This window comes from Epinephelus moara, chromosome 2 (genome assembly GCF_006386435.1).
Source record: "Epinephelus moara isolate mb chromosome 2, YSFRI_EMoa_1.0, whole genome shotgun sequence".
Classification (NCBI taxonomy): domain Eukaryota; kingdom Metazoa; phylum Chordata; class Actinopteri; order Perciformes; family Serranidae; genus Epinephelus; species Epinephelus moara.
The window spans coordinates 30,873,564-30,887,515 of NC_065507.1; the positions used below are offsets into that span (position 1 = coordinate 30,873,564).

General features: G+C 39.8%; 1 protein-coding gene across 1 annotated transcript in view; it reads left to right on the forward strand.

The window, feature by feature from the left end:
• gbe1b (glucan (1,4-alpha-), branching enzyme 1b) overlaps positions 1 to 13,952 on the forward strand; it is an 88,241-nt gene that overhangs the window by 61,873 nt on the left and 12,416 nt on the right. Inside the window, exons 14-15 of the mRNA XM_050060429.1 lie at positions 4,607 to 4,737; positions 13,498 to 13,615. Coding sequence (XP_049916386.1) covers positions 4,607 to 4,737; positions 13,498 to 13,615 — 249 coding nt within the window. The remainder of the gene's footprint in view (positions 1 to 4,606; positions 4,738 to 13,497; positions 13,616 to 13,952) is intronic.

Genomic DNA, 13,952 nt, shown 5'->3' on the forward strand with positions numbered 1-13,952 from the left:
AATGTATCTCTAAACCACCATCTTTACACACCTTCCTGTTTCCACATTGGAGTTCTCACGCAGGTGGAGATAAATGTACCATAAAGAGAGTTCATTTTGGAGATGCCCTGTTTCTCTGGCTGCTGTCAAGGTGAAAAGTAATAGATTTCACTCTCATTCCGCAGCCTCTCTCTTTGCCTACATTTCAAGCCTATGGGAGAAAAAATTATGTTTTTCTCTTGAGGGGCCGGTTGCAAAGTAATGGGATAATGCAAATGGAGAGTTTGGCTAAATTGACAGGGATTAGAAGTGAGTCTATGTAATTGTTTCAAAAATACTCTCTCTCACATCCCCAAGAATCAGTCCTCAGATTAAAGCTACTTCACCTTGCTGTGTTACACTCTGACCTGCATATTTCTCCTCTACAGATAGACAGACAGACAAATGCAACAGAGAAAGAAATGTATCAGAGGGCCTAATTGGAGACATGTCAGGTTCACAAGTATGTTTTTTGTATATTGGACTATCAATCAGAGCGGTGTTTTGACTCACTAGAGCCTCTTACACCCTTTTACAAGTGGATGAAACAGAGTGTTGGAGGTAGGGCAAAGGAAAAGAAGAGTTGGGCTGATTTCTGAGCTCCCTTTTGGGGGAATGGGAGGGAATGCTAATCCCAAAGGATGCTGCTGGCTGGGAAGACGCATACATTTGGCACAAGTGCTAACCTGCTACACATTGAGTGCTGTTTTCCTGTGCTGTTTCTAGGCCTTCAATATGTAAAATCATACAGTAAATGCCAGTTCAACAATGTATGCTTAAGACATCATCTAATTTTGTTCTGTCTTTGATTTATTACCTCAAATCATGTGCAAAATGATTCTGTTAGATTATGTTATTCCAGTCTTGAGGTTGTCGTTATGTGTAAAGCTCTGGGCAGCTGGGATGCATAGGGAGTAGGTAGATCATCCATCACAAAGATAATTCCTGAATATTTGGCTTTATTATAGATTACTCTGATAGCAAGGGTTTACTTTTTTGAAGCATCCTTAAGCATAACACCAAATTAGTGCAATAGTTACATCTTCTGGAAAGCCAGAGAGGATGTGCATGTAATTAGTTCTCATGTTTTCTTGTGCTGTGATAATGAAATAACAGATTTTGCTTTTATCACACATTAGAAGAAGTTCTGTTGTAATATTAAATGGCCAAATAATTATTCATCGGAAAGGTTTTTACAGAGTGTTGTCAGGATGTGATCATGTCGAGATCACCGATGATAAAACAAACTGTTGTTAAATGATCCTCAAATGACTAGTCAATTATTTCAATACAACAAGGTTGTTTCCTCTAAATTGAAAAAAATTGAAAGGAAGCAAAATTATCAAAATATCAAGTCATGTACTCTCTGGGCCTTAAAGTCCTCTATATGCTGTACAATTTTGGGCTCTCCTAAATAAAAGTTGACATCTGTGAGAAGAACAAGGTGAAATCTTTAGCCATGAATCAGTGCCCCTTGGTCCCAACGTGAGACACTGATATACAAGAACTGAGTTGCAAGACCAAGTCTTAATAGGTTCCAGTATGAATCAAGGAAAATTAAGACCTATTTCAAAACCTTTTACAGTATGTCAGTATTTCTGATCATGAATAGACATTAAGGGTCTGATGTTAGATCTGGTGCAAAGCGGTCCACAACACAGTGCAACTGTTATTGCTAGTTTCAGATCGACTCAGTTGTCATTTTCATGACCAGTTGTGTAAGTACTTGCCTCCATCTGTGTGCCCGGGGGCGTGTCATATTAAAATAGGGTGTGGCCTGGTGCTTTGTGGGCGCATTGCTAGTTTAAGTGCACATTTGACCAACAAAAGCCTGGTCTTAAGTCAGAATGGCGCAGTAATTTCCTACTATTTAAAGGGCACATTATTCGGTTATTAAGATGCACCTACATAGGCAGGTTCACAGTGCATGTACACTCTGCTTGTTACACACACACACACACAGTGATGCGCGGATGGTTTGCGGATGCATGAAATATTATATCATTAAGGAGAAAAATATAAAATGATATTCTCAAAATGTGAACATAGCAGAGAGCAGAGCAGAGCAACAGAGCTGACTCCCCATTAAGAAAGACACTGTGCACATAGACGCATGAGGAGCAGTGTATCTTCACTGATTATTTCAAAAGCTTAAAGTTTTGTGTGATTTCCTCTGCCAAGGTTATGACTGCACTGTGTGTACTTTTGCTGCTTAAATGTCCCACTTTATTTGCTGCAGTGACATTATGGCTCTTGCTGCATTACTCTTAGCAGAAAACCACTTGTTTCTCCATGCATGCAAATAGCAGTCCCCTAGGTGAGGCTGCACCTGGCTTTTAAAGGAAATGGGAGATGGTACTCTGATTGGTTGAATTCATGTTATGGACAAAACACACCTATGATTAATAAGCGGCTGTTGGGTTGGACAGTCTCTAAATGCACTTGCCCTATGCACCACAGACCATGTGCCACAGATTGTTTAAATCAGGCTTTAAGTCCTTTTGTCTATACACATATTTAATACTTAGGATTTTGATTAATCAATACACAGCAGTTAGACAGCATACCACACACAGATGGGATCCTTTAAATTTTTTGTACCACTGGTAGTGAAAGATCAGCTGGAGAGAAAGTTTTTAAATTCTTACATTAGAAGTGACAAAATGGAAGAGGTGGAGTCAAAGCAGACACATAAATCAAAATGGGCATTATGTAAAACTTAACCAGACTGGTGCAATAGATAATAAATCAGTTTCTGTAGCTGACCCTGCACTCCGGTCTCAGACAGTGCTTGGAATCAGCAGAGACAAAAATGGCTTATTCAGGGCTTGATACAATATCACAAAAAGACTTTGTAGAACATCACTCACAGATAACGCCAATAACTGCTCCGAGATTCTGCGGTAATAACCAGATGAGTCTGAATCCTCTCTACAGCTTATCAATGACATTGCCAAGGTAATCGTGCTTAGTGGGAATATTCTATAGCTCGGTTCAATATTTCACTGTGGTGGGAGGATCCAAGGGCATTTTGTAGTTAAAATGAGAAGCAGAAGAGGATCAGTCGGCAGCTCTCCCTGATGTCCCAGGTGTAAGTGAACTAAGCGGAAATGGAAACATGCAGGGACTTTGCTTAAAAGTGTGATTTGTGTGCCTCTTTGAAGATGTGCAGCTGCGAGCTTCAAAAGGCCAAACTCTGGACATGAACTGAAGCTCCTGTTAGTGCAGAGATAGCATCACTTGAGGTGTTCCACTGTGATGAAATGTAAATAAACCAGTACACAGTAGCAAGCAGGCTGTGGCATCGAGAGTATTTTGTGTTTACACAGCATTGCTTTACTGGGATGCAAAACAGTACAGTTACCCATAAGATACTGTTAATATAAATACGATCTATCTTTATTTGTAATATAAATGTAGTTTGTGAATCCTTACATTTAGATTTCTGTTCTCATTTTCTAATATTGAGGTCATTGAATGTTACTCTATGATTCTATCACATAGCATTCCCTAAGCAGACCTGGGGAAAAGTCAAAACATTATTTTTCACCTCTTATCCAGCAGCAGGTTACATCTTCAAATGCATTTTCGGTGTCTCTTGTCTCCCCTGATACATAAAATGTTTGCCCAAGTGAAACCAACGTTTAAATCCAATTTTTCCACAAACTGTGCTGGCTGCACCTGCAGCTGACTTAACTTACGTTCCAGTTAAGAAAAGAAGTGGAGAGGAGGCTCACGGTTTGTGGAAATATTGGATTGAACAGTGGTTTCGCAAAAGTACTTTCAGTCGGAGTGTTCAGGTCACAAATGGGGCTACTGTAGGGATTTAACCTGCTGTCTTTGCCTGGCTATGATTCACCTGAAAGTGTTGTGTCAGGTCAGAATGATGCAGGCAGTGACAGGAGCTTAACAGACACATTGGAACACATTGCTTGCATATGTCTGCATCTAAGACAGATTAAAATTATTAGATAATAAATTGGATTCAAGACTTCATTAACTGTAGTTGCTCATCAGGTCACAGTTTGATGGATGCAGGTTATTTGTTTTCCAATGCCCAAGCAGTTACAGCCAGCCAAAGGAACTTCACATTACCCCAAATTTGTGGACTTCTCTTGTAGAAATAGACTCAGTAAAAGACTCCAGACTGTCAGCTCATTCCTTAACCTCCACCCTCTCTGCCGGTCCAGTTGCAGGGGTGCTTATCTTCTCATTCAGCCGTGAATATGCTGCCCTGAAATTGGCTTGGGGAACAAGGCACTAAAAATAGGGGGTTGGGTGACATTGATAATCTCTGCTAATGACACGTTAACAGTAGCTCGCTCCACAGGAGAGTGGTGGCTTCATCATGTGCAGCTGTCTAAAGCTGACAGTGTGTGCCTCACACTACCCTGGGCCGCTGCTTTCTGCTGATGAGTGCCACCTGAAATTTGATGTGGGAATGTTACTCAGCCTATTTGGAAATGTGGAGTCCACTGATATAATGTGCCCCATTATAACCCTCTAAATCCAAGATGAGAAAGGTAATGACTATGATTGAAGAAATATTTGATTATCTTTTCTTTCTCTCTCTCTTTTCTCCCTCCAGGCCTTTGTCAGTGCCAAGCATGAAGGGGACAAGGTCATTGTGTTTGACAGGGGAAATGTGGTCTTTATCTTCAACTTCCACCCCAATAAGAGCTTCCAGGACTACAGGGTGGCTGTAGAAGTTGCAGGAAAGTATCCTTTTAGCTCTCATCTGTCATGTCACTGCTCGTTTTCTTTAAATCTTCAGACATTGGCTTTCCTCTGTCGCGCCACAGTGCACACTCGCAGTGCCTCTCAGAGTAATGATGTCTTTGTTAGTTACTTCTTTTATACAAGAACATGACTAATCTTTTGAGCTCTGTTTGAAGGGGCAGAAAGGAGACAGAAATGGAAAGATGGGAATTACATGATCCATGTGCACATCAACACTTTCTAAGCTCAAAGAGGGTATATGAACTCTGTGCAACACTTTGGGCCAGAGTGAAGTGCCGTAGGCCAACAGACATCAGTGTTTCATAGTGGATACTGGTTATCCTGTAACTTTTCATCTAGCACCACCAACAACTCCAAAGTTCCACTTATCCAACACTTAATTACAAGATTCCTTAACCTGAATGACCACATTCCCATCAGATCAACTGTGCTTGCTATCATTACAGTGCTACTACCGTGGCTGTAAAGACATTCAGAGGATAAGGATAAGTTTCTTATCGACAACATACCCCATGAAAAGACTAAAACCAAGAGTACATTAGTCCGCCTTTTTATACTTTACTACTAGGGGTGTGATTATACATCACACTGGACCAAAATATTGATTCGGAGTACATTGTGCATTTGTTTGGGACTTTTTTCATCTGGGTCTTTTGGGTGTGTGTACCACTGTGTTCATGGTAATAAAGGAACATGTCACCTCGTACAATGACATGGCTTACTCATGTTTTTTAATAGTTTTTGGAAAACTATGGAGCTCTATGGCACAGATCAAAAAGATAATTTTATGACAGGCGGTCAGTGTTGTGCTCTAGTCTTGCTAATAAATGCTGGAGTAAGATGAGTTATTTTTTAATAAACTTACTTACATTCCATCAAAGTGAGCAAGTAGCTGATGTGTGATGATAAGTTACATTTTAAATGGGTAGCGTATACTGTACGGGAGTTTCTTAATCAATCACATAGTCTCAGCAGTCATCTTCACTGCTAACTGTTGATTTGAGTTTGAGGGCTGGACATGGTTCAATATAAATCTACTAATAAATTCATCAGGGGATTGAAGATGCTCAAAATCAGCACTGAGAAGATGCATTCCTTTGGGCTGAGAAGTGGATCAGGGATCTAAACACTGTGTCAGACTTGTTTAAAGTAAATGTGACTGTGACTTCTCCGAGGCTAATACTTTTGTGATATAATTTTAGCAGTCGCTGTTGAGAGGAATATGACTCAGTTGTTTATGTTGGTGTTGTTATGCTATTAGAGAGAAATAATAGCAGAGCCCAGTGATTCAGAAAGCGCTCTCTTTAGCAGCATTGGCTGTCTGTCTTCCCAGCGAGCAGCGCAGAGGAATTTAATGAGTCCCACAGTTGTGATTACAGCAGGCTTAATGATCAGGGATGTGAAGGGGGACAGAAAGCTGACAGATTTGTATTTATTATAACGGACATCACTCTCTTCTGGGGCCCACTGAAGCCACTGCCAACAGTTTCTCGGATGGATGCGAAGCTGCGTTGCTTTTTCAGCTATGACTTAAATAATGTGATGGTGAGTCAAAACGCAGACAGAGTTTGTTAGTTTTCTCTGGATGCCAGCGGTTCAATTCACTACACATGAGCAATTCGTTCTCAAATTAGGATGCTTCAATTGGCTGACAATGAGGCTGTAACAGCAGTTGTTCCTCTGATTTCTACATTAGCTTTTGTTTCATTAAGATAGATAAGTTGATGCTGGGTGCTCATTATGATAAAATCATAAAACTGTCAAAATATAATGAAATATTCAGAATGGAAAAAAGTTTTTAATACAGTATCAGCCTGATGAAATCATTATATTAACAAGCTGTATGTTTTATTACATCTCAAGTCATGTCGAGCGGAATTTCATTGTATTTTGCCTGGTTATTACAATACATACATGCATCTGGCAGTTATTACATAATATATCGTCACACAGATATTTACATCACGTTGTCACTGACAGCCTAGGTAACATGATCATTACAGTGGATGAGAAACAGAAATCTCTATTGCAAATGTTAATCAACATCTGGAAAGTAAAGACAAAAACTGTCAATTGTTGACAGAATGATAATAATTTGCAGGTTAAAAATAGCCCTAATCACTTATTATCATGCGTTAATTGTAAGATGGTATAATTGCACTTCCTACCTCATGTTTTCGGCTCTGCCTTGATAGGGTGAATCTTGGGCACACCACTAATAGCCTTACTGCACAGTGTCTGTAACACCGTTTTTGAGGGTTTATTTTCATTTAGATGGAACCACATCTTTTCCTCCTGGTGCTTCTTTTGATGTTTAAGGAGCGGCCTCAGACACTGGGTGGGTTGAGAGGAAATGCAAATAAATGTGAGGGCAAAGCTCTGGCTGTCATTATACAGGGAAGCAGTAAACACATAAAGGCAAATGTGCTGTGTGTGTGAGGAAGGTAAATGTGCCGTGTGTATGAGGAGATGCAGATCCTCCGATGGGAATGTGTGCAGAGGATCCAATTAGGGGAGAAGACAGATGAAAGTGCCACTCAGAGGCAGAGGAGGTAAACAAGACAAGCTCAAAGAGTCCAAAAGTGCTTTTTCATTACACTCCGCTGTCATATACTTAAACTTTCTTCTACCTGTGTGAGGGTCAGGGATGTCACAGTGGAGCCTCACACCACTGCTGTATCTGGAAATAATAGCTGGATGCAGCTGACCATGCTGTGTGCCACTGAAAATGGATCCAATACAGGGTTTTATTTCCTTTGGCAATATGGTGAGTTGGGTGTTATGTCAGAGGGCGTCCCTCTCTGGCAAAAAACACCATTAAGTTACCTTTTGTTGCCCTCAGTCACAGGTGGGATGACTGCCTTGTGGTGTAGAGGGAACTTCAGGTGGTTTCTCTGTTCGCTTGTAACAAATCTTGCATGGTTATTTTACCACTAACCTAAAAATGAAGCAGAATGTTGCACAGATGCAACAGTGTTTAAAAATGCATTTAGTTTTGCTTTACACTTCAGTCTTAATTATACATAAAAACTTAAGTTGTCAATATTATGCTCAAAAGAGGTTGATGATGTGTTTCAGCTAAATAACTGCTGTGGTCTTAGTATCATGGGTATGATGTAAAACTGAGAATCTGCAGTCTTAACTTTAAGATAAATAAATAACAACTCAGTTGCAATATCGTCATCATCCCTCAGTACCAGTCTGTAGTAGGATGCACAGTGACTGTTTGGCCTCTTCATATTTTTAGACAAGCTTCTCTTTTGCTTCTCATTGTCCTCTTCTGAGTGTGTTTTTTTTTTTCTTGCCGCGAGGAACAGGAGAGAAAGTTGAGCGAAGCACCTCGCCAAAAATGTTGGCCATTAAAATGCAGTCAACGTCAGCTTTTCGACAGGCACTCAAACCATCAGTGTTTTTTATTATTTTCTCTCTGACTCGTGGTGGACACATTCTTCAGGCATTGGGCTTTATCTGGCTGGTTAGAGTATTTGAAATCCCAGTTGGATCCCGTCATGAAAGCTGTACCTGTCAGGGCAGATTGGTCTTTGATTTACACTGTGCCAATAGGCAGTTGAGATTGTGTCAGGTCATCATTCTCCTTTTCTGTCTGAGCCGTTCCTTGAATGCCGTTTGGAATAATTCAACTACAGGTGCAGTGACATTAACTAACTAGAATAAAATGCACACATTCATACATAGGTGACAATAATTTACTCTGATATTATCTAGAATGTACCAGATAAGGTTTATGAAAAAGGAAAATATGCATCCTTTTATTTATTTATTTATTTTACCACCACAGCGTGCTGCGAGATGCATCAAGATGGATGGCATAAACAAAGTTGCATTACTTTTCTCTGTGAGTTGTAACTCTACCAGATATCATCCATAAACATTTTCATCAATCCAGAGGCTTAATCTGAAATTGAAATTTTGTCGTGTTCATATGCTGTATATAAATAGAAGAGCATGTTTATTTCAGGCATTCGAGGAAAATTTCACTTTATTATAACTTGGGTCTTATTTTTTTTTGTTTTGGCCAACATTTGTCTTGATTATGATATCATTGTATTCAGCAAACTAACTCATTAATCAGGGAACATGGTGACAGGAACTCAGATGGATTGACAAAGTTTTTCAACAAGCTAACAGTTTTGCTTTATTTGTATTTTAAAATAACCATATCCCACTACATCATTGTTAACATCTTTAAAGATCGGCTTGACCTCTGCGTGAAAAAGCACAGCCCTGTTCTCCATTTTAATGGAGTGTGTCCGTCAGTGCTGCAAGGTTTCTAAGGCAGGGGGTGCTAAATATGCAACTCAGTTGCAAGAAAAAAAAGTTTGCATTGTACATTTTTGCAAACCACAGATATGTTATATTTGCATGTCATGATGCAGCAGATACATTGAAACATGACCACCATGACAGGTCACTACAAAACACCCACGTATGGTTCCTAAAAAACTGCTGAAAACATAGTGAAGTTTCGCTACAAAACACCCATGTTTGGTGCCTAAAAAGTTGCCAAAAACGAAGAGAAGAGTTGCTATGAAACATCCACATTTGATGCCTTCATAGCCCCTAGAGACACAGCAATGACTCACTAAATAACAACTGATTTTATTTTTTTCTTTGTTGGTCTCGAACAGTGGTCTGCAGCTTGGCAGGCGTCTCACCCAGGTATCACGCTATCCTCATTCCCTCCACCTCCTGATGACAAAGCCAACTCATATACTACGTCACTTATGAAATGTGCAAATGTGACATATTTGTGGTTTGCAGAAACATACAATGCCAACATTTTCTTCTGGCAGCATATTTAAATATGCCACACGCATTTTTAGGCCTTATCTCCAATAACAATAAAGCACACTATTATGACCAGTTAAATCAGGCATTTATCTGGTGAACAGAGAGTAATCTGTAGTGCAACACATCCAGAAGTCATGAAATTATTATTTACTTAAGGGCATAAACCACACCACAAAAGCTCAATACTTGTCAACTACAATAGTATACCTATCTGAGCACCAACCTCTGCAACATACTTAGATGAAGCATCAACACAGACTACACTGTCAAAAAAGGGCAGCAAAGACTCCTCTTTCTTCAACAGCTCAATAAATCCAGAGTAAGAACAAATCATGCCTTTTCTAAACTGCAATAATTGAAAGTGTTCTCACATCATCTGACAGTCGGGTTCAACAGTTCAGACGTAAAAACCCACAAAAGACTTCAGCAGATTCTTAAAAAAGTCATCACCAACCCTCTTCCATCAATACAATCCCTCCAGTGCGCAAAAACCCACAGAAATTTACCAAAATTAACTAGGTAAATGCAAAGCTACAAATATATTGCTGTAGAGTTTTATTTGATATGTAACAATAATTTTAAAAAAAGGTGATCCTCATATTTTCTTTTATGTAAAGCATTACAAACTACAGTCTACATCTCCCTAAACTTGTAGCAATGAAACAACAGTATAAAAAGAATTTATGCCGAAGGCTGTTAAACAGTACTTTAGGTGTCATGCTCTTTATACAAAATTATGGACATCCCTTTAATTTGAAATTTATGGTTTCACTTTATATCAGTTTATATGAGTTTCAGCAGCTGTTGGTTAGACTGGTCCTTTTATTCCTCTGACAGAAGCTGTTTCTACCATTTCTCAGACTCTGATATAACCTGCACCAGCTGAAGAGACGGCAGGGAAAAGTCAACCCTAAAAAAGCCAAGATAGGGTGTTTAGAATGCTTACAAGGCCATGTCACATTCTTCAGATGTGCACACACATTTTGTTCAGCTCTTGTTCACCCATGCCAGGGTGCTGTTACTTTCATAAAACCAGAAGTAAATGACAAGCTGATGGAGAAACTAAGTGGTGGCTCGGTCTGCAATCATGGTCATGGCCAGATTGTTTTCAGGTCATCAATGGCTCTAATCACCAAGCTTCGGACTGCCTTCTTTTCTTTCTGCTCATTGGGCAAAATTGATTGTGTTCTTAAATCATTCCCCTTTATTCACAAAGGCTGTATTGATTACAATACTTTACAGCTGAACTGCAAGCTGTTGTTGCAGCCGTCTGTAGCCACTAACAAAGACGTAATCGCTCAAAGCTTCCAACTACCAATTTGTGCTGGTGCTCACTTCCTTGCAGAGAAGTTTGCCAGGGAACTGTGAATTACTGCAACTATGCCTCATTTCCAGAGTGCGCTGTGCCAGAGACATGCACACATACAATACACATGCAATCCACAAGACTGGAAATGCACGAGCTGTGTGAAGGGGCACTGTGGTGTAATTCCAAATCAGTTGTGAAACATATTATTGGAAAGGTTTTACAGTTCACAAATGTATTCCACGCACTGTTAGAATTACTTAATGTCAAGGTTTTCATTGTTTGTATTAGGAGGATTAACCTTTGAAATCACATATATTCTCAGTTTCCTCAAAGCACTGTAACCCCTGAGAGACTATTTCCATATTCTTCTGACAGTTATTGTAAAGCCTTCAGAGCAAAATGAGTCTGTTCTGTCAATAAAACAACCATAGTGGCGAGTGGAGCAGTGAAGGTGTGGAGGAGGGGATCTTCCTCCTCAGGAGAAACAATGCACAGAGCAGCACTTCTTTTTAATCATCACTATCAAAGCAGACAAGCAGGCAGCAAAAGCGGAATTTTCTCGGCTCTGGGGCAGAATGAGGCAGTGTTTGAGGATCACACTCAAACTCCACAATGTCGCCTATGGGGAGATAAGGTGATTATTCAGCCAGCCAATTAGGGGGCTGTTTACATGTCTGCTCCTCTCTCCTGGTGTTTGTTACAGTACCACTCCTTACAGCTCCTGTCCCTGAGAGGCAGGAGTAAATAATGCACTGCACAGATGTTCATGGGTATTTACATTATACATGGACATCAGGGTGCACAAGCAGGCTACTAAGCATTCCTGACTGGCACGAGCAGAGCAAAACTTTGCCTGGAGAGAAGTCCACAGATAAAATATATATTTATGTACATACTTGTCAAAGTGCACTTTCTTGCATTTTAAATCAGGCTTTTAAAGTTTCTTCAATATTTCCTCTGACATTAATAACAGCCTTGTAACTGATTCCGACATCCCTCCTTTTTTTGTCAAGCAACAAGACGGGGACTGTACTAATGTCGAGCAGTTTAAGAAAGAGAGGAGGGATTTTCTCAAGTCTCCCTGAGAAATTGTTTCTTCAGACAGACTTTGGGAGCTCCTTTCTAACAATTTAGATATCACATTAGCCAGTATTCTCAATTTACCCCTGCTTAAGGGCATAATTCATCATGTAATCGATTTGATTCTGCTCTTTTGGGGAAAAAAAGTGAATATATGCTAAGCTTCCTCTTCAAGAACGCAGATATGTCAGGAAACTGTTGTAACCTTATTATACAAGCTGCCATCAGTCAGCTCTCCAGTGTCTGAGCATCCTTGTTCAGAAGCACAGCGGACAGTGTGAGACATTCTCTTACCCCTTCAACCCTTTCCCCTCAGTTACATACATACGGTACAGACACCTTTTACTAAACATGATCAAAGGCAGTTACAGGTTTACACTGAAAACAACCAATCAAAACCGAGGAGTCTCTAACGCTGCTGTCAGTCATGTCAATCACTGCCTGTGACCCTCCTGTCAAAGTAGGCAGCGCTGATCGTATATGAATCAAGATTCTGATACTGCATTGACTTTTTCTTACCTCATTTTTTTCATAAACATATTTAGTACTTAGCTGCTAAATGAGAAAGTTTGTCACCTGACCGCCCTGTTGGAAAAAGTCAAGCAATGCACCAAGCAACACCCACTGGCCAGACAGACTTTCTCATTTAACAGCTAAACAGTACACAAAAATGTGTTTCCAAAAACAGTTTAGGCAAGAGATAGGCATTGCAAAAACAGAATCTTGATTCATATATTATCAGCGCTCTTCACTGCTGTGTAGATAAAGTTATTTTTATAAAAGTTACCAACTGTAGCTTAAAGTGGCAAACTAAAAAAATAATCATATGTATGAGGAAATATGCAGTATATTTCACATAAAGTGTGCAGTATTTGTATATAAAAATAGGACAGTGCATTTGCAGTGTTCAAATGTGCAAAGCTGATACAGCATTTGTTAGGTCAGTGTCGGACCTAAATGCAGAGATGCCTTCTGTTGCCTCTAAATATTAACCTGAGTGGGATGAATACTTTGGCAGTCATTTATGTGTTATTTTGTACTTATTTTAGGTCAATTTGTAGATATTTACTCTCACTTTGACATTGAGTCCTTTTTTTTCCCTTGATCTGTGTCAAAAAAGCTTCATTATTCCACTACGATTCAAAAACATGAAATACTTTTTACAGGCAGTGTATTTGTTGTCACTCATTTGGATCACTTTTTTGATTAAATTCATTATTTATGCAGCGAATTGGATAAATTAGACAGGCAGACAGGATGGCTGAGCCATGGCTGAATCACTTTTGTATTTATGTTCATTTCAGGCAGCGTTCTCTTTGTCTGTTAGGGCTCCGCTCTGTCACTTTGTAGTGCTGCGAAGGGGAGATGAATGCTGATGGATGTGAGGATTTCAATGAATATAAACCAGCTGAGCACTGCTAAACCAACTCTGAACACCAAAAGCACTGGTGATAAAACCTTCTCTTGTGCTTCTTATGTCTTAGATCTTATAATCTAGTTTCCCACTGCTATTGCGCCTTAACGTCAATCTTTGTCAGATACAAAATCAAGCTGGATTCAGATATGGTTCAGTATGGAGGTCACGGACGGCTGGACCACAACACAGAGTTCTTCACAGATGCCCAGCCCTTCAACGGTCGCTCCAACTCCATAAAGGTAATTCTTTGTTTGACTCATCAAAGGTCATCTTTTGTTGAACGTCATAGAGTCCTAAATATGGAGGGTACTCCAATTATAAGTCCTGCGCCATTGTAGTCGAGTCCAGTCTCTAGACCACTTTTCTAATAACCTATGCTGTATCATCATCCCACTCTGAATACTAATTCTAACATGGCTGGAGGATGTTGTACATTCAGACTGAAAAAGTGACAAAATTAAGTGTACTCAAAAATGTCAGTATGCATACTAAATGATTCTGGAGTGCGTTGTTGATGGACACTATTGTCCCACAATGCACTGCACATAAGTAATGGAGGAGCTGCTCACGGCTGAA